Source organism: Oncorhynchus tshawytscha, linkage group LG33 (assembly GCF_018296145.1).
Source record: "Oncorhynchus tshawytscha isolate Ot180627B linkage group LG33, Otsh_v2.0, whole genome shotgun sequence".
NCBI lineage: Eukaryota > Metazoa > Chordata > Actinopteri > Salmoniformes > Salmonidae > Oncorhynchus > Oncorhynchus tshawytscha.
The window spans coordinates 5,536,223-5,562,646 of record NC_056461.1 but is presented as its reverse complement, the minus strand read 5'-3'; the positions used below and the strand labels follow the sequence as shown (position 1 = coordinate 5,562,646).

The window sequence follows — 26,424 nt, the reverse complement described above, 5'->3', positions numbered from 1 at the left end:
CATTGTAGTAGGCAGGCCTCAAATGAAAAACACTAAATTATCATCGCGGGACAATGCATATTTATCTACATCACAACATCCATGTAAATGTGCTGGGGTTAGCCAAAAGCTAATGTGCACCCGTAGTCCCTGGGCAGGTAAGTGCCTTTACACAGCACACTATACCAATACTCACTAAAACAATACAAAATACATTACATCCAATAATATATAATTATATAATCAGTTTACCTGAATTTCCTTGTGAAAACCTAACACTATAATACAATTTTCTATAAAACGTAGTTGTGTGAAGGCTGGGATGCAGGGTCGTGTTCAATACAACTACAACTGTAGTTCCTCAACAGCACAGCTGGGAGAGCTCAAAAGACCCTTATAGTTGAGTCATAAAAGTGCATTGAAATGATTTAAGAAATGTGCACACTTTGGAGAGCTGTGGCCACTTGGAGACACCAGTCCACTTTGGAGAGCTGTGGCCACTTGGAGACACCAGTCCTTTCACTCAAACACTTGTAATTTTTTTGCCTTATGTTGCACCTACAACACATTTTCCAGGAATATTCTTATCATGCAACTAAATGGATCCAGATCATTTTCAAATTTCATTAACAACAAATGCAGTGAAAAGTACAGTAAATATAAAATGCACATAAAATCAGTGTAATGTTTGGATTCAGTCTTGTCGTCAGTCTAATCAATTTTGCATCATCTCCAAATGGTTCCCTTTCAAACATGGTTATGCATATGCGTTTCATATTTCTTCTGTAAGAAACAGAAACAGTCATATCCATATCCCCACAAGTGTTAAGGATTAACACACATTTTTATTTTATTTATTTCACCAGGTAGGCTAGTTGAGAACACCTTTATTTAACCAGGTAGGCTAGTTGAGAACACCTTTATTTAACCAGGTAGGCTAGTTGAGAACACCTTTATTTAACCAGGTAGGCTAGTTGAGAACAAGTTCTCATTTACAACTGCGACCTGGCCAAGATAAAGCAAAGCAGTTCGACACACACAACAACAGAGTTACACATGGAATAAACAAAACATACAGTCAATAACACAACAGAAAAAAGTATATTTACACATTGTGTGCAAATGAGGTAAGATAAGGGAGGTAAGGCAATAAATAGGCCATGGTGGCAAGATAATTACGATATAGCAATTAAACACTGGAGTGATAGATGTGCAGAGGAGGAACGTGCAAGTAAAGATACTGGGGTGCAAAGGAGCAAAATAAACAAATACAGTATAGGGATGAGGTAGTTGGATGGGCTATTTACAGATAGATCATTGCACCTGTACATAGCCTGTGAGCTGCTCTGACAGCTGGTGCTTAAAGTTAGTGAGAGAGATAAGAGTCTCCAGCTTCAGCGATTTTTGCAGTTTGTTCCAGTCATTGGCAGCAGAGAACTGGAAGGAAAGGCGGCCAAAGTCGGAATTGGCTTTGGGGGTTACAAGTGAAATATACCTGCTGGATCGCGTGCTGCGGGTGGGCGCTGCTATGGTGAGCAGTGAACTGAGATAAGGCGGGGCTTTACCTAGCAAAGACTTGTAGATGACCTGGGTCCAGTGGGTGTGGCGACGAGTATGAAGCGAGGGCCAGCAAACGAGAGTGTACAGGTCGCAATGATGGGTAGTATATGGGGCTTTGGTGACAAAATTGATATCACTGTGATAGACTGCATCCAATTTGTTGAGTAGAGTGGTGGGGGCTGTTTTGTAAATGACATCGCCGAAGTCAAAGATCAGTAGGATAGTCTGTTTTTACGAAGGTATGTTTGGCAGCATGAGTGAAGGATGCTTTGTTGCGAAATAGGAAGCCGATTCTAGATTTAATTTTGGATTGGAGATGCTTAATCTCAGTCTGGAAGGAGAGTTTACAGTCTAGCCAGACACCTAGGTATTTGTAGTTGTCCACATATTCTAGGTCAGAACTGTCCAGAGTAGTGATGCTAGACGGGCAGGCAGTTGCGGGCAGCGATCGGTTGAAGAGCATGCATTTAGTTTTACTTGCATTTAAGAGCAGTTGGAGGCCACGGAAGGAGAGTTGTATGGCGTTGAAGCTCATCTGGAGGTTAGTTAGCACTGTGTCCAAAGAAGGGCCAGAAGTATACAGAATGTTGTCGTCTGCATAGAGGTGGATCAGAGAATCATCAGTAGCAAGAGAGACACCATTGATGTATACAGAGAAGAGAGTCGGCCTGAGAATTGAACCCTGTGGCACCCCCATAGAGACTGCCAGTCCAGACAACAGGGCCTCCGATTTCACACTCTGAACTCTATCAGAGAAGTAGTTGGTGAACCAGGCGAGGCAGTCATTTGAGAAACCAAGTCTGTTGAGTCTGCCGATAAGAATGTGGTGATTGACAAAGTCGAAAGCCTTGGCCAGCTCAATGAATACGGCTGCACAGTATTGTCTCTTATCGATGGCGGTTATGATATTGTTTAGGAGCGTGGCTGAGGTGCACCCATGACCAGCTCGGAAGCCAGATTGCATAGCGGAGATGGTACGGTGGGATTCGAAATGGTCAGTGATCTGTTTGTTAACTTGGCTTTTGAAGACCTTAGAAAGGAAGGGTAGGATAGATATAGGTCTGCCACAGTTTGGATCTAGAGTGTCTCCCCCTTTGAAGAGGGGGATGACCGCGGCAGCTTACTAATCTTTAGGGATCTCAAACGATAAGAAAGAGGTTGAACAGGCTAGTAATAGGGGTTGCAACAAATTCGGCAGATAATTTTAGAAAGAGAGGGTCCAGATTGTCTAGCCTGGCTGATTTGTAGGGGTCCAGATTTTGCAGCTCTTTCAGAACATCAGCTGTCTGGATTTGGGTGAAGGAGAAGTGGGGAAGCTTGGGCCAGCTGCTGTGGGGGGTGCAGGGCAGTTGAACGGGGTAGGGATAGCCAGGTAGAAAGCATGGCCAGCCGTAGAAAAATGCTCATTGAAACTCTCAATTATCGTGGATTTATCGGTGGTGACAGTGTTTCCTAGCCTCAGTGCAGTGGGCAGCTGCTCTTATTCTCCATAGACTTTACAGTGTCTCAAAACTTTTTTGTGCTACGTTTGTGCTACAGGATGCAAATTTCTGTTTGAAAAAGCTAGCCTTAACTTTCCTACCTGCTTGTGTATATTGGTTCCTAACATCCCTGAAAAGTTGCATATCATGGGGGCATATCACTGAAAAGTTGCATATCAAACCTATGAATATAGGATTGCGTGCAGTTTTGTCATAAATTATGTACCCATGGGTCGTGAAATGTAGAATACGGCATCTGTTTTTCTGTCTGAGTAATACTGATTTCAAAGAGAAACATGACATGTGAATGTGTTGGTACGGGCCATGGATTTAAATAGCACTACATCAATGTTTTTACCATAGGCTCACCGTGAGCTTGACATTATAATATATAATAAATACCTATACGCACAGTGCCTTCTGAAAGTAATAAAAACCCTGGACTTATTCCACATTTTGTTGTGTTGCAAAGTGGGATTCAAATGGATTGAATTGTCATGTCAACGATCTACACAAAATACTCTGTCAGAGTGGGAGAAAACTTCTAACACAGTAAAACACTAATATATGTTGATTAGATAAGTATTCAACCCCGAGTCAATACATGTTAGAATCACCTTGGCAGCGATTACAGCTATGAGTCCTTTTGGGTTCAGTCTAAGAGCTTTGCACACCTGGATTGTACAACATTTGCCCATTATTCTTTTAAAACTTTTCAAGCTCTGTCAAGTTGGTTGTTGATCAATTGCTAGACAGCCATTTTCAAGTATTGCAATAGATTTTCAAGACAATCGAAAGATAGACTCAAAGATATTACGTAGGTGCACAGAGTGAACAGCAACAACTAAGAGCGTTGAAGCACATGGCTAAACTTCTCAGCCATTTTGGTCCCATGCCTACCACGCTGTAACAGAGTGAAGCGAAGCGTGCACATGCGCAGATACTGTGTGTGACTGTGTGAGAACCAAGCCTTGCATCTCGCTCATCGCAATATCTGCGGTGCTGCTCGTGGCAACCTCATTTAGCGGAGTCTACCTTTCAGTCAAAACTGTAACTAGGCCACTCAGGAACATTCAATGTCGTCTTGGTAAGCAACTCCAGTGTATATTTGGCCTTGTGTTTTAAGTTACTGTTCTGCTGAAAGGTGAATTTGTCTCCCAGTGTCTGGTGGAAAGCAGACTTAACTAATTTTTCCTCTAGGATTTTGCCTGTGCTTAGCTCTATTCAATTTCTTTTTATCCTAAAAAAAACTCACTAGTCCTTGCTGATGACAAGTATACCCATAACATGACACAGCCAACACCATGCTTGAAAATATGAAGAGTGGTACTCAGTGATGTTTTGGATTTGCACCGAACATAGCTCTTTGTATTCAGGACAAACAGTTCATTTCTTTGAAATGTTTTTTTGCTGTATTACTTTAGTGCCTTGTTGCTAACAGGATGCTTTGGAATATTTGTATTATGTACAGGCTTCCTTCTTTTCCCTCTGTCATTTAGGTTAGTACCCAGCTAGCATGTAATGTTTTGAGAACCATGCTTCTTAAGAGCTTGGTGAGAGTATGGTTGTGCGATGGTTATTTAGCATACATCCTTCCCACAAATTTCTGGGAATGGTGCAGGATAGCTGTTTGGCTTTGGAATATTCTCAGCACATTTAAGGAACTTGACAAACATTTTCTTTAACAGAATGTTTCCTAAAAGTTCAAACATGGTTGCATCTCATTTAAATTTGGGTAATGTTCTAGGAACGTTCTGCAACTGGTTTGACATTGGGAATGTTCTCCAATAGTGGAAATTTCCGTACTTCAGCATAACATTTTCTACAGGTTTCCTCATGGTTCCATTTAAAGTCATGTTCACAGAACATAAAAATACAATTTAAAAAAAACTTTCCATAAAAACCACAAGAAAACCTTCTTTGAACGTTACTAATGTTATTTAAAAACATACATTCCATTCTCAGCATCAACAAAACTTTTTCTGTCCTCTATATTGTTGAGTGAGTTCAGGTGTGTTGGCCGCACCACAAATTGGCCACACCTATCACAGCCATTAAACTCGGTAACTGTTTTAATTGGCCTCATGGTGAAATCCCTAAGCGATTGTCTTTCTCTCCGGAAGGATGCCGGAATCTTTGTAGTGACTAGGTGTATTGATACACCATCGAAAGCTTAATGAATAACTCCACCATGCTCAAATGGATATCCTTTTTTTTCCCACCTATCTACCAAAAAAAAGTTTTTTTGCGATGCATTGGACAACCTTCCTGGTCTTTGTGATTGAATCTATGCTTGAAATTCACTACTGGACTGAGGGACCTTACAGATAATTGTGTATGTGTGGGGTACAGAGATGGGGTAGTCATTCAATGTCCACACATCTTTTTATGTGACTTGTTAAGCAAATCTTCACTCCTGAACTTGTTTAGGCTTGCCATAACAAAGGGGGTTGAATGCATATTGACTCAAGACTTTTTAGCTTTTCTCTGTTCTATATTGATATGCCTGTCATTTATTTTGAATTACAGCTGCAAATAAAATTGGATAGGCCTAACAAAGATTATACAACTCCACTACATGTTGGCAGTAAAATAAACCAAGATGCTTACCTGGGAGGTCTCGATCTTCACATGTCACTGGCATGTTAGTGAAGAGTGTGGGTTTTGTTAACCGCATCACTGTGAAAGGCAAAGGATAAAAGAGATAAAATAGTTCAGTTAGGGTAAGGCTAGTTTACTTGCTTGCAATTCTAGATCAAAATTCCATGTTAACATGAAATAACATGCTATTTGACACTTTATAGAGCAACTGCCTTTAAAAAGCAACGAGTGCTTTGGCATCGATATGAGTCAGAAACCGTTATTCTAGTGTCAAAATGTACTACAAAGTGTAAATAGGATCATTTTGGTCATCAAGTCCATCTCGTCTAAAACGGAGTTTGGAACATCCGTGAGTCACAACGGGTAACGCGTCGATCATACTGACAGCGTCAAACGAGCAGCATCATCTGGATATGTATGCAACAACATTCACCTTCTGCTACTATTTCTGTCAAGCCGTCTACGCATGCAGTTTGACGCAAACCCAACGTACGCACCACACAGACTAGTACTGCAACTGCCTCTGCAACGCTGCAAGGCAAATGGAAAGTAATGTAATTCTGGTGGACCAAAATGCAATGATGCTGTCAGTGTGATCGAAGTGTAAACGAAGGTTGGGTTTTGATTTGATGTCCATTTAACATGGGGTGAACAGATGCGGTGATTGCTCTCTATCCAATAGCATAGACAGTGAGACAGACCCGCCCAGCAGCTCCCACTTTGTTACATACTGTAAGACAACACAAAACAATTTTTTTACTTGAAAAATACTGCACCAAACACCTCAGTTAGATGTAAAATTGTGCAACTAAAACATCCTCAGCAAAAACATCTAAATTAATTACAGATTTATTGAGTTATCTTAGATTAATTCTGAGGAAGTGAAATAGGCTTCCACATCTAGTGTCTCATGGTGGACAAACATCATTAACCAAATGTGGAATAAGTCAGGAAACACACCTCCAACACTTCTTCTTCTATGTTTCTCTAATCAGCAACATAAAAACACACGTGCCAATCAACGTATTCAGTGGCTCTTTCATTTAGTTTAGGTTAAAAATCGCACTTGGTTCATAGGTAGTCGCTAGATGCGGTTGTAATAAACAGAGTGGTTTCTGGCTCCATCTTTTGAACGGTTTAAGCTTTGACCCCTGAAAGATAAGGAACACATGTATACAGTACCAGTCAAACGTTTGGACACACCTACTCATTCAAGGGTTTTTCTTTATTTTTACTATTTTATACATTGTAGAATAATAGTGAAGACATTCTCTGATGTGGTACCATTTGAAAGTTAAAATGTTATTTCCATTTTAGTACATTTATCAGCCAAAACATGACACCCACCCTGAATTCAAGAACATGTCGTGTCTCAACCAATGGCGGGGACAACACAAAACCCTCAGATGATGTCAAATGGAGTCTAAGCTACAACATATGTTAATGAAAAAAATTCTAACATTTTAGGTAATTGACATTTAAGGTTATAAAAGTATTTTTTCCTAGAAAAAAAATATATATAGTTTGACAACCCTGTTTGTAAACTTTTAGATTTGATCAAATCTCAACCATTTATATTTTCCAGTGATGAAGCCATGGATGTCTCATGGTATTGTGGGGTATGCAAAATATGTCCAATTTCAGCACCTTTATCTTTCTGAGCACTTCTTCAAAAGGCAAATATGAATGGAAGTTTTGGTTCAAATAAAAAGGAGTGATGTCAAAATGTTTTTAATTCAAATGGATTTGCCCACAAGACATGAAACAATGTGTAGAATTGCAGGAAATTAGCTATAACACTGCAACATTTTCTCTCAGCCAACAAAACAGTTTGAAGGCGCATGGGTTTAAGAGGAACAATTTGAAGGTGCATGGGTTTAAGAGGTGGGGGTTTGTTACAACACCGATAAATGACAATAACAATCCAGACCTTTGCCACCTAACAAATGTGTGACCGAACCTTCTCAAAAAGTAATTGGGTAGCTACCCAGCTCTATATGATGCTGCAAATCCTCTTACTTTACAATGGTAATACCAAATGATAACTTCACCTTTCATCTGTGATAATATTAGGGAAACCCTAATACCTGTAGCACATACCCTAACAAAGATGGCGGCGTAAACATTGCAGCAAAAAATGTATAATTTAATAACGGAGCCTTTTCTAAATTCAAACAAACCACCTGCAACTAGCAATGGCAGTTTAGAAGACAAGTGTTGTCTTCCAAGTCGGGAATTGAGGAAGTGTCGTCAAGTAATGGTAGGTGGAAAATTCTCTGTGCTATGCTTTACACTACCTAGGTAACAACGGCTATCCTCCAGCTAAAACAGTAGTAATGGTAACCAAACTCAGCAACAAAAAAAAGAAACATCCCTTTTTCAGGACCTCAAAGATATTTGGATTTTTATGAATTAACTTCACAGATCTTCATTGTAAAGGGTTTAAACACCGTCTCCCATGCTTGTTCAATTAACCATAAATAATTAATGAACATGCACCTATGGAACAGTCGTTAAGACAAAACAGATAACAGACGGTAGGCAATTAAGGTCACAGTTATGAAAACTTAGGACACTGAAAAGAGGCCTTTCTACTTACTCTGAAAAACACCAAAAGAAAGATGCCCAGGGTCCCTGCTCATCTGAGTGAACGTGCCTTAGGGATGCTGCAAGGAGGCATGAGTACTGCAGATGTGGCCAGGGCAATAAATTGCAATGTCCGTACTGTGAGACGCCTAAGACAGCGCTACAGGGAGACAGGACCTACAGCTGATCGTCCTCGCATTGGCAGACCACGTGTAACAACACCTGAACCGGATCGGTACATCCGAACATCACACCTGCAGGACAGGTACAGGATGGCAACAACAACTGCCCGAGTTACACCAGTAACGCACAATCCCTCCATCAGTGCTCAGACTGTCCGCAACAGGCTGAGAGAGGCTGGACTGAGGACTTGTAGGCCTGTTGTAAGGCAGGTCCCCACCAGACATCCCCGGCAACAACGTCACCTATGGGCACAAACCCACCGTCGCTGGACCAGACAGGACTGGCAAAAAGTGCTCTTCACTGACGAGTCGCGGTTTTGTCTCACCAGGGGAGATGGTTGGATTTGCCAGTCAATCATCGAGGGAATGAGCGTTACACGTTACGATTTCGAGGTGGGGGGGTCCATCATGGTCTGGGGTGGTGTGTCACAGCATCATCGCACTGAGCTTGTTGTCATTGCAGGCAATCTCAACACTGTGCGTTACAGGGAAAACATCCTGCAGGCTCATCCTGCATCCTGTGGTACCCTCCTGCAGGCTCATCCTGACAATGCCACCAGCCATACTGCTCGTTCTGTGCGTTATTTCCTGCAAGACAGGAATGTCAGTGTTCTGCCATGGCCAGCGAAGAGCCCAGATCTCAATCCCATTGAGCACATCTGGGACCTGTTGGATTGGAGGGTGAGGGCTAGGGCCACTCCCCCCAGAAATATCCGGGAACTTGCAGGTGCCTTGGTGGAAGAGTGGGGTAACATCTCACAGCAAGAACTGGCAAATCTGATGCAGTCCATGAGGAGGAGATGCACTGCAGTACAAACTTCTTGTAACTACCCATCCCGGATCCGGGAGCATTGTCATCAACTACAGTAATTAGCATAACGCAACGGACAAAAAAAGGACAAACATTTTCTAGAAAATATTCATATTCATGAAATATAGTGAAACACAGCTTAGCCTTTTGTTAATCACCCTGTCATCTCAGATTTTGAAATTATGCTTTACAGCCAAAGCAAGACAATCATTTGTTTAAGTTTATCGATAGCCTAGCATAGCATTATGCCTAGCTAGCAGCAGGGAACCTGGTCACGAAAATCAGAAAAGCAATCAAATGAAATGGTTTACCTTTGATGAGCTTCGGATGTTTTCACTCACGAGACTCCCAGTTAGATAGCAAATGTTCCTTTTTCCTCCAAAATATTATTTTTGTAGCCGAAATAACTCTGTTAGTTCTTCACGTTTGGCTGAGAATTCGACCGGAAATTGCGGTCACGACAACTCCGAAAAATATTCCAAATGAGCTCCATAATATCGACAGAAACATGGCAAACGTTGTTTATAATCAATCCTCAAGGTGTTTTTCAAATATCTATTCGACAATATCCATTGGGACAGCTGTATTTTCAGTAAGACCGGGAGGAAAAAAATAGCTACCTCTGACTATTACGCAAGAATTACTCTGAGAGCCCTCAGCCGGACACTTACGCAATGTAGTCGCTTACGCTCATTCTTCAACATAAAGGCGTGAAACTACGTCAAAATGCTGTAGACACCTTGGGGAATACGTAGAAAAAGGAATCTGGTTGATAGCCTATTCACTGCTCAATAGAGACGCATCGGAACGCAGAGCTTTCAAAACATGAGTCAATTCCCGATTAGATTTTTCTCAGGCTTTCGCCTGCAGTTCTGTTATACTCACAGACAATATTTTTACAGTTTTGGAAACTTTAGAGTGTTTTCTATCCTAAGCTGTCAATTATATGCATATTCTAGCATCTGGTCCTGAGAAATAGCCTATTTACTTTGGGAACGTTATTTTTCCAAAAATGAAAATACTGCCCCCTAGATTCAACATTAATGCAGCTGGTGGCCACACCAGATACTGACTGTTACTTTTGACCTCCCCTTTCTTCGGGACACATTATTCCATTTATATTAGTCACATGTCTGTGGAACTTGCTCAGTTTACGTCTCAGTTGTTGAATCTTATGTTCATACAAATATTTACACATGTTAAGGTTGCTGAAAATAAACACAGTTGACAGTTTCTTTTTTGCGGCGTTTAGTAGCCAAATAGGTATAGCTTGGAAGACATCATCCAATATTAGCTAAATAAATGATACATAGCTCGGTTACAGTTATCCCAACAATGGACTAAAGGAGCCTAACGTTACTCCTTATAGGCCAAGGACCTCACATGCTCTGTTTAAATAGGCAAATTTGCTCTGGAAGTCAAAACAGCCAAATACTCTAAACATGAATCGATTCTCAATTGCGGTACAGTTCTAGAAACATAAATCCTTCTACTTTTAAATTACATCAAAAATAATTTCACAAATGCAAAACACACTTACCGTTAGGTTCTAATTGAAATGTACTGATTCACGTTGCCATACTATAACTCATTAATTACTTTACATGTATAAGGATATGGATATGTTGGGTCAATGAAGGGTATATGGGAACTAGGTGTATGGAAAGTTACTAAGTTACTAGAAACATCTTCTGTTCCATGATTCTGATGAGGGAGGCGAAAGGCAAATTGTTAGAGTCTGATAAGGCAGGCCGGCTGCAGAACTAGGGGGGAGTGAGGAATGTGTCGAGGTCAAATCAACAGATGAAGTGAGAAGAAACTTCTGGGAGGGGGGCAAGAGAGGCCCACTACAACGACTCTCCTACTGCAGTACTATCTCACACACACACTTCCACGAAGGTTTTAGTAACAGACGGCTGACTACACCAATGAGAGGAACCAATTCAATTCCTGCCTAGCTACAGAGATGTATTGGTTGTCTAGATATGTAAGGAGTTGTGTAATCATGTCTTGGCTCTGTAGCTGTATGACCCAGTGGGTGAATAAACTTGGTTTGAGCTATTTCTAGTTGTCCGTTTGAGGTTTACTCAGTTTGTTCAGAACATAACAGTTGGCGTTGTTGGCAGGATTCACCACGATTTAGCGTCGAACTGGAGAGTCCGAATCAGTGGAACAGGAGCCGGCACATTTAAACAAGGTAGGCAAAGTTCCTACACCTGTTACTACTCATTCTGACATCTTGGGGAGATGGATAGCGATCTAGAAAGCCTGAGATTATTCAGTAGTAGATTGTGGACTTCAAGAAACAGCAGAGGGAACACCCCCCTATCCACATCGATGGAACAGTAGTGGAGAGGGTAGTAAGTTAAGTTCCTCGGCGTACACATCACAGACAGACTGAATTGGTCCACCCACACAGACAGCATCGTGAAGAAGGTGCAGTAGCGCCTCCTCAACCTCAGGAGGCTGAAGAAATTCGGCTTGTCACCTAAAGCACTCACAAACTTCTACAGATGCACAATCGAGAGCATCCTGTCGGGCTGTATCACCGCCTGGTACGGCAACTGCTCCGCCCACAACCGTAAGGCTCTCCAGAGGGTAGTGAGGTCTGCACAACGCATCACCGGGGGCAAACTACCTGCCCTCCAGGACACCTACACCACCCGATGTCACAGGAAGGCCATAAAGATCATCAAGGACATCAACCACCCGAGCCACTGCCTGTTCACCCGCTATCATCCAGAAGGCGAGGTCAGTACAGGTGCATCAAAGCTGGGACCGAGAGACTGAAAAACAGCTTCTATCTCAAGGCCATCAGACTGTTAAACAGCCACCACTAACATTGAGTGGCTGCTGCCAACACACCGACTCAACTCCAGCCACTTTAATAATGGGAATTGATGGGAAATGATGTAAAATATATATCACTAGCGACTTTAAACAATGCTACCTAATATAATGTTTACATACCCTACATTATTCATCTCATATGTATACGTATATACTGTACTCCATATCATCTACTGCATCTTTATGTAATACATGTATCACTAGTCAGTCACTTTAACTATGCAACTTTGTTTACATACTCATCTCATATGTATATACTGTACTCAATACCATCTACTGTATCTTGCCTATGCCGCTCTGTACCATCACTCATTCATATATATTTATGTACATAGTCTTTATCCCCTTACACTTGTGTCTATAAGGTAGTAGTTTTGGAATTGTTAGCTAGATTACTTGTTGGTTATTACTGCATTGTCAGAACTAGAAGCACAAGCATTTCGCTACACTCGCATTAACATCTGCTAACCATGTGTATGTGACAAATAAAATTTGATTTGATTTGATTAGTTACGATCGGTCGTAGATTTAGGGTCGGTCGTAGATTTTAGTCCCGAATAGGCGACGGGTGTGGAACCAATTTTGGGGTTAGATAATCTATGCAAAATGCCATGGGAATGGATTCTAAAAAGATAAGTTGAAACGTCCAAATCGTGTTTATTTTAAATCACGTGAGACACTTTATTCCATCTTATTCTGAATTATAGAATTGACTAAAGGGAGGAGGGGTCCTCACGAGGAATTAGAGTGGAGTTAATAGGTTAAGCTGTATTCCTCAATCTCACACAAATCATCAAGGAACCCACCAGGCACAACCCTAACTCTGTAAACAAGGGCACCCTCATAGACGTCATCCTGACCAACCGGCCCTCCAAATACACCTCCGCTGTCTTCAACCAGGATCTCAGCGATCACGGCCTCATTGCCTGTATCCGCTACGGAGCCGCAGTCAAACGACCACCCCTCATCACTGTCAAACGCTCCCTAAAACACTTCTGTGAGCAGGACATTGACCTCATCCCGTCAGTTGAGGATGCCTGGTCATTCTTTAAAAGTAACTTCTTCACCATTTTAGATAAGCATGCTCCGTTCAAAAAATGCAGAACTAAGAACAGATACAGTGCTTGGTTCACCCCAGACCTGACTGCCCTCGACCAGCACAAAAACATCCTGTGGCGGACTGCAATAGCATCGAATAGTCCCCGTGATATGCAACTGTTCAGGGAAGTCCGGAACCAATACACGCAGTCAGTCAGGAAAACTAAGGCCAGCTTCTTCAGGCAGAAGTTTACATCCTGTAGCTCCAACTCCAAAAAGTTCTGGGACACTGTGAAGTCCATGGAAAACAAGAGCACCTCCTCCCAGCTGCCCACTGCACTGAGGCTAGGTAACATGGTCACCACCGATAAATCCATGATTATCGAAAACTTCAATAAGCATTTCTCAACGGCTGGCCATGCCTTCCGTCTGGCTACTCCAACCTCGGCCAACAGCTCCGCCCCCCCGGCAGCTCCTCGCCCAAGCCTCTCCAGGTTCTCCTTTACCCAAATCCAGATAGCAGATGTTCTGAAAGAGCTGCAAAACCTGGACCCGTACAAATCAGCTGGGCTTGACAATCTGGACCCCTATTTCTGAAACTATCCACCGCCATTGTCGCAACCCCTATTACCAGCCTGTTCAACCTCTCTTTCATATCGTCTGAGATCCCCAAGGATTGGAAAGCTGCCGCAGTCATCCCCCTCTTCAAAAGGGGGAGACACCCTGGACCCAAACTGTTACAGACCTATATCCATCCTGCCCTGCCTATCTAAGGTCTTCGAAAGCCAAGTCAACAAACAAGTCACTGACCATCACGAATCCCACCGTACCTTCTCCGCTGTGCAATCTGGTTTCCGAGCCGGTCACGGGTGCACCTCAGCCACACTCAAGGTACTAAACTAAACGATATCATAACCGCCATCGATAAAAGACAGTACTGTGCAGCCGTCTTCATTGACCTTGCCAAGGCTTTCGACTCTGTCAATCACCATATTCTTATCGGCAGACTCAGTAGCCTCGGTTTTTCGGATGACTGCCTTGCCTGGTTCACCAATTACTTTGCAGACAGAGTTCAGTGTGTCAAATCGGAGGGCATGCTGTCCGGTCCTCTGGCAGTCTCTATGGGGTGCCACAGGGTTCAATTCTCGGGCCGACTCTTTTCTCTGTATATATCAATGATGTTGCTCTTGCTGCGGGCGATTCCCTGATCCACCTCTACGCAGATGACACCATTCTATATACTTTCGGCCCGTCATTGGACACTGTGCTATCTAACCTCCAAACAAGCTTCAATGCCATACAACACTCCTTCCGTGGCCTCCAACTGCTCTTAAACGCTAGTAAAACCAAATGCATGCTTTTCAACCGATCGCTGCCTGCACCCGCATGCCCGACTAGCATCACCACCCTGGATGGTTCCGACCTTGAATATGTGGACATCTATAAGTACCTAGGTGTCTGGCTAGACTGCAAACTCTCCTTCCAGACTCATATCAAACATCTCCAATCGAAAATCAAATCAAGAGTCGGCTTTCTATTCCGCAACAAAGCCTCCTTCACTCACGCCGCCAAGCTTACCCTAGTAAAACTGACTATCCTGCCGATCCTCGACTTCGGCGATGTCACCTACAAAATGGCTTCCAACACTCTACTCAGCAAACTGGATCCAGTCTATCACAGTGCCATCCGTTTTGTCACTAAAGCACCTTATACCACCCACCACTGCGACTTGTATGCTCTAGTCGGCTGGCCCTCGTTACATATTCGTCGCCAGACCTACTGGCTCCAGGTCATCTACAAGTCCATGCTAGGTAAAGCTCCGCCTTATCTCAGTTCACTGGTCACGATGGCAACACCCATCCGTAGCACGCGCTCCAGCAGGTGTATCTCACTGATCATCCCTAAAGCCAACACCTCATTTGGCCGCCTTTCGTTCCAGTACTCTGCTGCCTGTGACTGGAACGAATTGCAAAAATCGCTGAAGTTGGAGACTTTTATCTCCCTCACCAACTTCAAACATCAGCTATCTGAGCAGCTAACCGATCGCTGCAGCTGTACATAGTCTATTGGTAAATAGCCCACCCATTTTCACCTACCTCATCCCCATACTGTTTTTATTTATTTACTTTTCTGCTCTTTTGCACACCAATATCTCTACCTGTACATGACCATCTGATCATTTATCACTCCAGTGTTAATCTGCAAAATTGTAATTATTCGCCTACCTCCTCATGCCTTTTGCACACATTGTATATAGACTTCCCCCTTTGTTTTCTACTGTGTTATTGACTTGTTAATTGTTTATTCCATGTGTAACTCTGTGTTGTCTGCTCACACTGCTATGCTTTATCTTGGCCAGGTCGCAGTTGCAAATGAGAACTTTTTCTCAACTAGCCTACCTGGTTAAATAAAGGTGAAATAAAAAAAATAGTGAGTAATTGTTTGTAGCGTTAAAGAAACAATTGTAATTGTAAAGTTTAAAAAAGCAATTGTGTCAAGCGCCAGCATTGGGGTTACAAAACCTAAAATGACCTTTAAAAATGTTAATGAGTAGATCTGTCTCGATTTAGTGCATATTAAATCTTAAAATAGTATACATTATTGAGTGTGAAAAAACTAGTGAATATCCAACGGAGGTTGGTAATAGTACTTACAGTAAACGTTGGGGTTAGGGTTGCAAAAGGGTCGGAAACTTTCCGGAAATGTCCATGTGCAACCCTAGTTGAGGTAGATTAAAACACAAACGATTAAAGAGTGGAGGGAGGACAGTGGCCTCTCTGTGGACAGAAGTTATCATGTTTTGTTTTGTCTGTAGTTCTGTTCTGTTACTGATTAAGACTTGGCAAAGAGAAAACTAAAGGAATGTACATTTTCCCTTTTAGGAGAAGATGGGTTATCCATATCGCTCCCTTTGAAATGTATCCAGAGGCTGTTCCCTTGGGAGAGTAGTTCGTAATATTCTGTAGTTCTTTTAAGTATAAAAGGTACCCAGCTCCCAATCAAGTAAGGCCTCGCCATGTTTGTTTTTGCCCTGTGTTACCACACACATCAGCACACGCACACACAACCCATCTGTTCGGAATATTAGTTAGTAATGTTAATACTGAATTTGATTTATGGGGTCTTTTTATTTGGTTTTAGTGGGTTTTTTCACAGGTTAGAAAGGATGCACCTTAAAAGGGAACAAAATTGTCTGAAGTATCTATTTTCTGAATTTTGGTTGCATACATCACTTCTCTTGATAAGAAATGTGCTGAAAAACCCAAAGTAAACCTGGTACACGAAATGTTTGAAATGTCTTTTAATAATATCTGAGGTACAAGGGTAGAGAAAGGAAAGAAACACTTACTGGGACTGAATGACCTCTGACCTTTGTTCGGACTTTCTGGTGTGGCCTGATCACCCTCACTTGAAGCATTGGGTGAGATTTAAATGTGATATGTAAACACTAACGATTACGAAAAAGTTTATAATTTATTTCGATTTAACAGGCAATGGTGTTGTTTATTTGGATGTGAATCATGTGTTGTGATAGTTACTCCAAATGGATTGAAGTTCTCACCACCTCGAGTGATGTCCAGCGCATTCAGAAAGTATTTAGACGCCTTGACTTTTTCCACATCGTTACGTTACAGCCTTATTCTAAAATTGATTGAATTGCTTTTTTTAATCATCAATCTACACATAATGACAAACATAATGACAAACATTTTTTTTTTTGCAAATGTATTAAAAACAAAAAACTGAAATATCACATTTACATAAGTATTCAGACCATTTACTCTACTTTGTTGAAGCACCTTGGGCTGAGATGAATGCTTGGAGTCTTCTTGGGTATGAAGCTATAAGCTGGGCACACCTGTATTTGGGGAGTTTCTCCCATTCTTCTCTGAAGACACTCTCAAGCTCTGTCAGGTTGAATGGGGAGTGTTGCTGCACAGCTATTTTCAGGTCTGTCCAGAGATGTTCGATCAGGTCAGTCCCGGCTCTGCCTGGGCCACTCAAGGACATTCAGAGATTTTTTCCAAAGCCACTCCTGCGTTGTCTTGGCTGTGTGCTTAGGGTCGTTGTCCTGCTGGAAGGTGAACCTTTGCGCCATTCAGGTCCTGAGCGCCCTGGAGCAGGTTTTCATCAAGGATCTCTCTGTACTTTGCTCAGTTCATCTTTCCCTCGATCTTGATTATTCTTCAGGTCACTGCTGCTGAAAAACATCCCCACAGCATATTGTTGCCACCACCATGCTTCACCGTAGGGATGGTGCCAAGCTTCCTCCAGACATCACGCTTGGCATCCAAGCCAAAGAGTTCAATCTTGGTTTCATCAGACCAGAGAATCTTGTTTCTTGTGGTCTGAGTCTTTAGCTGCCTTTTGGCAAACCCCAAGCAGGCTGTTATGTGCCTTTTACTGAGGAGTGGCTTCCGTCTGGCCACCATAAAGGCCTGATTGGTGGAGTGCTGCAGAGATGCCGGTCCTTCAGGAAGGCTCTCCCATCTCCACAGAGGAACTCTTGAGCTCTGTCAGAGTGACCATCCGGTTCTTGGTCACCTCCCTGACCAAGACCCTTCTCCCCCGATTGCTCAGTTTTGCTGGGCGGCCAGCTCTAGGAAGCGTCTTGGTGGTTCCAAATGTCTTCCATTTAAGAATGATGGAGGCCACTGTGTTTTTGGGGACCTTCAATGCTGCAGAATTTTTTTGGTACCCTTCCCCAGATCTGTGCCTTGACACACTCCTGTCTCGTAACGCTACGGACAATTCCTTCGACATCATGACTTGGTTTTTGCTCTGACATGCACTGTCAACTGTGGGACCTTATATAGACAGGTGTGTCCCTTTCAAAATAATGTCCAATCAATTGGATTTACCATAAGTGGACTCCAATGAAGTTGTTGAAACATCTCAAGGATGATCAATGGAAACAGGATGCACCTGGGCTCAATTTCCAGTCTCAGAGCAAAGAGTCTGAATACTTATGTAAATAAGGTAATAACATTTATAAAAACCTGTTTTCGCTTTGTCATTATGGGGTATTGTGTGTTTTATTTAATTCATTTAAGAATAAGTCAGTAACATAACAAAATGTGGGAAAAGTCAAGGGGTCTAATACTTCCCAAGTGCATATACCACTAACCCCTGAGGTGCCTTATCGCTATTATAAACTGATTACCATCGTAATTTGTTCTGTCATACCCATGGTATATGGTCTGATATACTACGGCTGTCAGCCAAATCAGCATTCAGGACTCAAACCACCTAGATTATAATTGATTTTATAAAACATTATGTTTCTTTCCCATTATGTATTTATCAGAGTTATTGACCTCTCAAAAAGCCAGATTAGAGTAACTTACATTGTGTTTCTGAAACTTGATGCAGCAGCCTGCAGCACTATCAATCGGAAATGGACAGCTCGTGGTGCTGAAAGTAGGCAGCTGAAAGTATGCAAATTCGAGTAGGCATAATTAATTGAAATTGTCTTCATTGTAATTTACTAGCAACAAGAGGGTTTTGTGTTGGTGCCTATTTCTTCCTATTTAATACATAAGAGCTAGGACTACCTGTTTGAAAGAAGAAATGAGGCTTTAGGTTGCTACATCCATACATTTGTCAGTCAATTCCTCCACACACCATGCACCCTTTAAATAGCCTACCTCCATGTAAGTGAAGGGCTTTTAAGTAAAATCCAAAACTCAAATTGAGGGGGTATGAGAGGGTATGCTATAGGCCTAACTTTAATTAAAGAAATGGTCAAAAAGCACAAGCCTACCCCTTGTTAATTTAAGAAAATAAAATGGATTCCGATGACATAAAGTGGACCGAGATGCTTTATGCTAAAAACAAGCTGTAATATACCCGGGAAAGACGTTACTCCCATACTGCATATAGGAACATCATTGTTTCGTTTCTTTTACATTCAGAAGCTGATGCCTCAATCACACTGTCAGCGTCAATGCATTTTGGTACACCAGAAGTATATTTATTTCCAATGGAATGCTGCATTTGCCTAGCAGCATTAGTTTGCAGAGGCAGTTGCAGTGCGTTCGGTGTGGTTCATACGTTGGATTTATGCATCAAATTGTATGCGTAGACAGCTTTACAGAAATGGTAGAAGGTGAATGTTGAACTTTTGTTGCATACATACAATATATATATATATACACAAAAGTATGTGTACACCCCTTCAAATTAGTGGATCCAGCTATTTCAGCCACACCTGTTGCTGACAGGTGTATGAAATCAAGCACACAGCCATGCAATCTCCAGAGACAAACATTGGCAGTAGAATGGCCATACTGAAGAGCTCAGTGACTTTCCAACAAGTCAGTTCATCAACTTTCTGCCCTGCTAGAGCTGCCAAGGTCAACTGTAAGTGTTGTTTTTGGGAAGTGAAAATGTCTAGGAGCAACAACGGTTCAGCCGTGATGTGGTAGCTCACGCAAGCTCACAAAGCGGGACCGCCAACTGCTGAAGCACGTAAAAATCATCTGTCCTTGGTTGCAATACACCAGAGTTCCAAACTGCCTCTGGAAGCAACGTCACAACAATTACTGTTCATCGGAAGCTTCATGAAATGGGTTTCCATGGCTGAGCAGACGCACACATGCCTAAGATCACCACGCGCAATGTCAAGTGTCAGCTGGAGTAGTGTAATGCTGGCCTCCATTGGACTCTGGAGCAGTGGAAACACATTCTCTGGAGTGATGAATCACGCTTCACCATGTGGCAGTCCAACGGACGAATCTGAGTTTGGCGGATGCCAGGAGAACGCTACCTGCTCAAATGTATAGTGCCAACTGTAAAGTTTGGTGGAGGAGGAATAATATCTGGGGCTGTTTTCATGGTTTAGGCTAGGCCCCTTAGTTACAGTGAAGGGACATTTTAACACTACAGCATACAATTACATTCTAGATGATTCTGCGCTACCAACTTTGTGGCAACAGTTTTGGGAAGGCCCCTTCCTGTTTCAGCATGACAATGCCCCCGTGCACAAAGCGAGATCCATGTGGAAGAACTTGACTGGCCTTCACACAGCCCTGACCTCAACCCCATTGAACACCTTTGGAATTAATTGGAACGCCAACTGCAAGCCAGGCCTAATCACCCAACAGCAGTGCCCAACCTCACTAATGCTCGTGGCTAAATGGAAGTAAGTCCCCATGGCAATGTTTCGACATCTAGTGTAAAGCCTTCACAGAAAAGTTGGGGCTGTTATAGCAGCAGCTCCATAACTTCATATTAATGCCCATGATTTTGGAATGAGATGTTCAACGAGCAGGTTTCCACATACTTTTGGTAATGTAGTTTATCTAGATGATGCTGCATACCATTTTGCACAATGACAGTCAGTGTGATTGAGGCATGAGCTACAACCTTCTATTGCTGAGGAGACAAAAAAAATGGACTTTACTTGGTAAGCAATGTAATTCTGTCATTATCAATTGATTAAGCTATTCACATTCTGTACAATAGACAATGTTTAAACCCAGACAGCTTTTAGAGAAATACTTGTGACCTTCTCTCATTGGGTTAAACTACAGAAGAAGAATAGCCAGCAGTTAAAGTTTAAATTGTTCTGCATTGGTAGGCCTCTGTCTGGGGTGGAAAGGTAGGCCTAACTTTTGAAAGTATCATGACCAGATTCCTAATGATGTCTCAGATTTAATTATTTGCAAACAGGGAACGTTTTGTTGCAAACAAGACACAATCATTTGGCATTTGGGAAATATGACAAAATGAACATGTGTCTAACTCTATGTCCATTCTAATCCTGTAATTTCGGTAACTTGTGTGGTATTAAAGCATTCTGCTAATGTGTAAAATTACATGAAATGTTTATAAAATGCTTTTTTTTTATTGGACCTGAAAATACGATAATAGATCAAGGCAATGCTTTTACTATAAACAAGATCTTTCCACCCCAACTCTTGCCCACCGTGGTTCGCGAACCCACAACCTTCTGTCCTGTGCGCTATCAACATTATGATGTAAGGCTTACAAGACCAAGACTAGTTTCTAAAACTGCATATCTAAGGCTCTAGACATAGTTTGCAATTTGTGCATGATATGGCAAATTATGTGACAGAATATTGGTAACGTTAACGTTTGATAGTAGATAGCTAATGTTAACAGTCGTTACGCTAATAAGGTTGGCTCTCGGAAGAAGAAAAACGACAGCAAAAACAGCTTGCTGTTGATTAGGGGTTACTCGATACTAGCTACGCATTTAGTTAGTTTGTTCATCATATTCTTATTTGACGTTTACTTGGCATCTATGTTAGCCACACATTAGCAAGTAAGTTAATTGTCAGTCTCAGATGTAAACAACCTCTTCTTTTCAGATATCAACATAACGGACAAATCAAACGCGACCCAAATGAGTATATTGCTTAAGTACATTGTTTTAAGCAATGTTATCATATATTTAACTTAGTAAAATACCTTTCAATGCAAGTAGATGCTCTTGTTTTGCCTGATTTACTTCCATTATGTCTGGAGTTCGGTTGACCTTTCACCTGGTCGTTGCAACAGCCACAAATCGCTAAACCCCGCCTATTTCTACAATTGATCTTCTTAAAATCTGATTTTAAATTTAGCCACACTGCTAACCTTATGCCTAATCCCTAACCTTAAATTAAGACCAAAAATATATTTTTAGTTTTCATGCATTTTTACGATATAGCCACAACGTTTCTGTACTGGCTTTGATATAGCCAGAGAGGAAGAGGCGAAGCGAAAGGGATAACAGGGACCTAAATCCGTCTTCTCCAGCTGGTGGCGTTTATTTTGCTCACCAAGCGAGGAGTTTTTGCCAATTTCGACTTTGTGGCTGTTGTAACTAGTGACAACCCTTTCATCTCGCGATATCAGTCCCCGTGATAGCATTGTGGTACACAGGTGTCACGTCAAATTTCACGTCCCTCCCTTAAACCAGTGATGGGTCTTTCGCGAATAAGTCTAATAAGATCGCATATCAGAAGAGCCGAATCTATTTTTTTAAATATATACAAATTAAGATATGAATAATCAAAATATTTAAATGAATATAATTAATTAATTCAAAGAACGAAAAAATAAAAAATAATAATACAGGCCTAAATGCTCAAGCCCACACACATTCGTTCTGACTGTCAGCTCAGACTAACAGCCTCACCTGTTGTTCCTGTCAATCAGACACGCAGTGTCAACTAATGAACCAACCGTGCGTGAGGGACGGCGGAGCCAACTCACTCACAGTCACACACTTAGCAGCCGAGGAGAGAGGAAGGACAGCCGTGAAAACAACAGCTGGAAAATGAGTCAGAAGCACAGTAGCATTTGGATACATTTTAATAATGTAGACAATGTTAGAGCACAGTGTAGAATTTGCCCCGCAAAATCTTATATAAAGCCGGTTCTATGCACAACCTACACCGGCAGCTTCAATGCCGTACAACAATCGTTCGGTGGCCTGTAACTGCTCTCAAACGCTAGTAAAACTAAATGCATACTCTTCAACGCACCCAACAAGCATCACTACTATGGACGGTTCTGACTTAGAATATGGAGACAACTATTAATACCTACAGTTGAATTCGGACACCTAGGTTGTAGTCATTAAAACTCTTCTTTTCAACCACTCAAATCGGTTAGGACATCTACTTTGTGCATGACACAAGTAATTTTCACAACAATTGTTTACAGACAGATTATTAAAGCTTGGTCGCAAATGGGTCTTCCAAATGGACAATGACCCTAAACATGCTTCCAAAGTTGTGGCAAAATGCCTTAAGGACAACAAAGTCAAGGTATTGGATTGGCCATCACAAAGCCCTGACCTCAATCCCATAGAAAATGTGTGGGCAGAACTGAAAAAGTGTGTGCGAGCAAGGCCTACAAACCTGATTCAGTTACACCAGCTCTGTCAGGAGGAATGGGCCAAAATTCACCCAACTTATTGTGGGAAGCTTGTGGAAGAATACCCAAAATGTTTGACCCAAGTTAAACACTTTAAAGGCAATGCTACCAAATACTAATTGAGTGTATGTAAACTTCTGACCCACTGGGAACGTTATGAAATAAATAAAAGCTGAAATAAATAATTCTCTCTACTATTATTCTGTCATTTCACATTCTTAAAATAAAGTGGTGATCCTAACTGACCTAAAACAGGGAATTTTTACTAGGATTAAATGTGAATTGTGAAAATGAGTTTAAATGTATTTGGCTAAGGTGTATGTAAACTTCCGACATCAACTGTAGGTGTCTGGTTAGACTGTAACCTCTCCTTCCAGACTCATATTAAGCATCTCCAATCCAAAATGAATTCTAAAATCGGTTTCCTATTTCGCAACAAAGCCTCCTTCACTCACGCTGCCAAACATACCCTAGTAAAACGGACTATCCTACCGATCCCGACTTCGGCGATGTCATTTACAAAATAGCCTCCAACAGTCTACTCAGCAAACTGGATGCAGTCTATCACAGTCCCATCCATTTTGTCACCATATACCACCCACCACTGCGACTTGTATGCTCTCGTCGACTGGCCCTCGCTACATATTCGTCGCCAGACCCACTGGCTCCAGGTCATCTATAGGTCTGTGCTAGGTAAAGTCCCCCCTTATCTCAGCTCACTGGTCACCATAACAATACCCATCCATAGCACGTGCTCCAGCAGGTATACCTCACTGGTCATCTCCAAACCCAACACCTACTTTGGCCACCTTTCCTTCCAGTTCTCAGCTGCCAATGACTGGAACGAATTGCAAAAATCGCTGAAGTTGGAGACTTATATCTCCCTCACTAACTTTAAGCATCAGCTATCTGAGCAGCTTACAGATCGCTGCAGCTGTACACAGCCCATATGTAAATAGCCCATCCAACTACCTACCTCATCCCCATATTGTTTTTATTAACTTTTTTTTGCTCTTTTGCACACCAGTATTTCTACTTATACATCATCATCTGCACATCTATCACTCCAGTGTTAATTGCTAAATTGTAATTACTTCGCCACTATGGCCTATTTATTGCCTTACCTCCTTACTTCATTTGCACACACTGTATACTGATTTTTCTATTGTGTTATTGACTGTACGTTTGTTTATCCCATGTGTAACTCTGTGTTGTTGTTTTTTGTCGCACTGCTTTGCTTTATCTTGGCCAGGTCTGAGTTGTAAATGAGAACTTGTTCTCCACTGGCCTACCTGGTTAAATAAAGGTAATATAAATCAAATAATTTTTTAAATTTTTTTATAAAAAAAATATGCGAACTGTGCACCCAACTGTGGCGGAGCTTTGAGAAACTAGCGGGCCTGCTAGTGATAGTGGTGGAGCCAACACATCCACACGTGGAGATGTATCCACTCAGTCAAGTAGGCCTCCTCCGCGACCCACAGCAACGCAGTCTTCCAGTTTATGCCAAAGTCTATATCTGTAGCAAAACAAGGCCAAATTGATATAGCATTGGCTAAAATGATTGCCACCGATTTCCAGCCATTTTCAATCATGGAGGACAGAGGTTTTAGAAATTATAGCAATAGTCTAAATCCAATGGACACATTTCAAAGCAGGAAAACCCTTTCAAAATCACTTATTCCATAACAGTACGAGAGCACACAGTCTTCAATGCGGGAAAGAGTCCAAAAAGCTACTACAGTTTGCCTTACCACTGACTGCTGGACATCAAGGGTAACCACTTCTTACATGTCGGTTACATGTCACTTCATTGAAGATGGTTTGATGTCTATCTGTCTTCTGGACTGCTTTGAGTTCAGCGACAGACACACCTCAGAGAACTTGGCAGAGGAACTGTTGAGAGTGGCCAGAGAATGGCAAGTAGATGGAAAAGTGGTCGGTTGTGTTAGCGACAATGCAGCTAACATAACCAAAGCCATGAACATTTTAAAATGGACCCATCATCCATGTATTGCCCACACAATCAACCTGATTGTAAGAGATGCTCTGAAGGTGATGGCCACTGTGGACATAGTGAAAGCAGCTGTGGAATACTTCCACAGGAGCACAGTAGGTGCTGAAAAACTAAAGTCTACCCACGGCTTAAAGTCATGACAGGGAGACTGCATAGTGGCCGCATCCGTTCCCTCTCATAAAAGCAAAATATGGTCAGCATTGCTGTGTGCTGCTGGTTATAACATGGCAATAAATAAGAGAGAGAAAAGCGGGACCAGTTTAATTTTTTTTTATTTTACCTTTATTTAACCAGGTAGACTAGTTGAGAACAAGTTGTCGTTTACAACTGGGACCTGGCCAAGATATAGCACAGCAGTTCGACACATACAACAACACAGAGTTACACATGGAATAAACAAACATACAGTCAATAATACAGTAGGAAAAGAAATATATATAGAATGAGTGCAAATGAGTTAAGATAAGGGAGGTAAAGGCAATAAATAGGCCATGGTGGCGAAGTAATTACAATATAGCAATTAGACACTGGAATGGTAGATGTGCAGAAGATTAATGTGCAAGTAGAGATACTGGGGAGCAAAGGAGCAAGATAAATAAATACATACAGTCTGGGGATGAGGGAGTTGGATGGGCTGTTTACAGATGGGCTATGTACAGGTGCAGTGATCTGTGAGCTGCTCTGACAGCCGGAATGTAGTTGGTGAGGGAGATATGGGTCTCCAGCTTCAGTGATTTTTGCATTCGTTCCAGTCATTGGCAGCAGAGAACTGGAAGGAAAGGCGGCCAAAGGAGGAATTGGCTTTGGGAGTGACCAGTGCGAAATACTTGCTGGAGCGCGTGCTACTGGTGGGTGCTGCTATGGTGACCAGTGAGCTGAGATAAGGCGGGGCTTTACCTAGCAGAGACTTGTAGATGACCTGGAGCCAGTGGGTTTTGGCGACGAGTATGAAGCGATGGCCAGCCAACGAGAGCGTACAGGTCGCAATGGTGGGTAATATATGGGGCTTTGGTGACAAAATGGATGGCACTTTGATAGACTGCATCCAATTTGTTGAGTAGAGTGTTGGAGGCTATTTTTTAGATGACATCGCTGAAGTCGAGGATCGGTAGGATGGTCAGTTTTACGAGGGTATGTTTGACAGCATGAGTGAAGGATGCTTTGTTGCGAAATAGGAAAGGGATTCTGGATTTAATTTGGGATTGGAGATGCTTAATGTGTTAAGTGGGATGATGCAGATTTTCACATTTATTTTTCTTTGATATGGTGCTATATTATATTATGCTGTTCAGAGTGCATTCATTTTGAATGGTTCGATTTATGTACTTTGTTTATATACATTCAAAGGTTATACTTTAAATGCAAATGTTTGATATATCTTCTTCATAACAAACCAATGTATTTTTAAATACATTGTGGTTAAGGTAG

At 41.9% G+C, this 26,424-nt stretch overlaps 1 protein-coding gene across 6 annotated transcripts in view; it reads right to left on the bottom strand.

The window, feature by feature from the left end:
* Positions 1-21,664, bottom strand: part of LOC112230782 (trafficking protein particle complex subunit 13) — a 32,057-nt gene extending 10,393 nt beyond the window's left edge. For 2 of the 6 annotated variants that reach the window (XM_024397067.2, XM_024397068.2), the window contains exons 1-2: positions 21,525-21,664; positions 5,631-5,699 (exon numbers count right to left, since the gene is read on the bottom strand). In XM_024397067.2, the coding sequence (XP_024252835.1) occupies positions 5,631-5,699; positions 21,525-21,570 (115 nt within the window). In that variant the 5' untranslated portion in view covers positions 21,571-21,664. Of the gene's footprint in view, positions 1-5,630; positions 5,700-15,742; positions 15,807-18,436; positions 18,518-21,524 lie in introns of all 6 variants that reach the window. The other 4 variants (XM_024397069.2, XM_024397070.2, XM_042311326.1 and 1 more) reach the window with 4 other exon arrangements.
* Between the last annotated feature and the right edge of the window lie 4,760 nt (positions 21,665-26,424).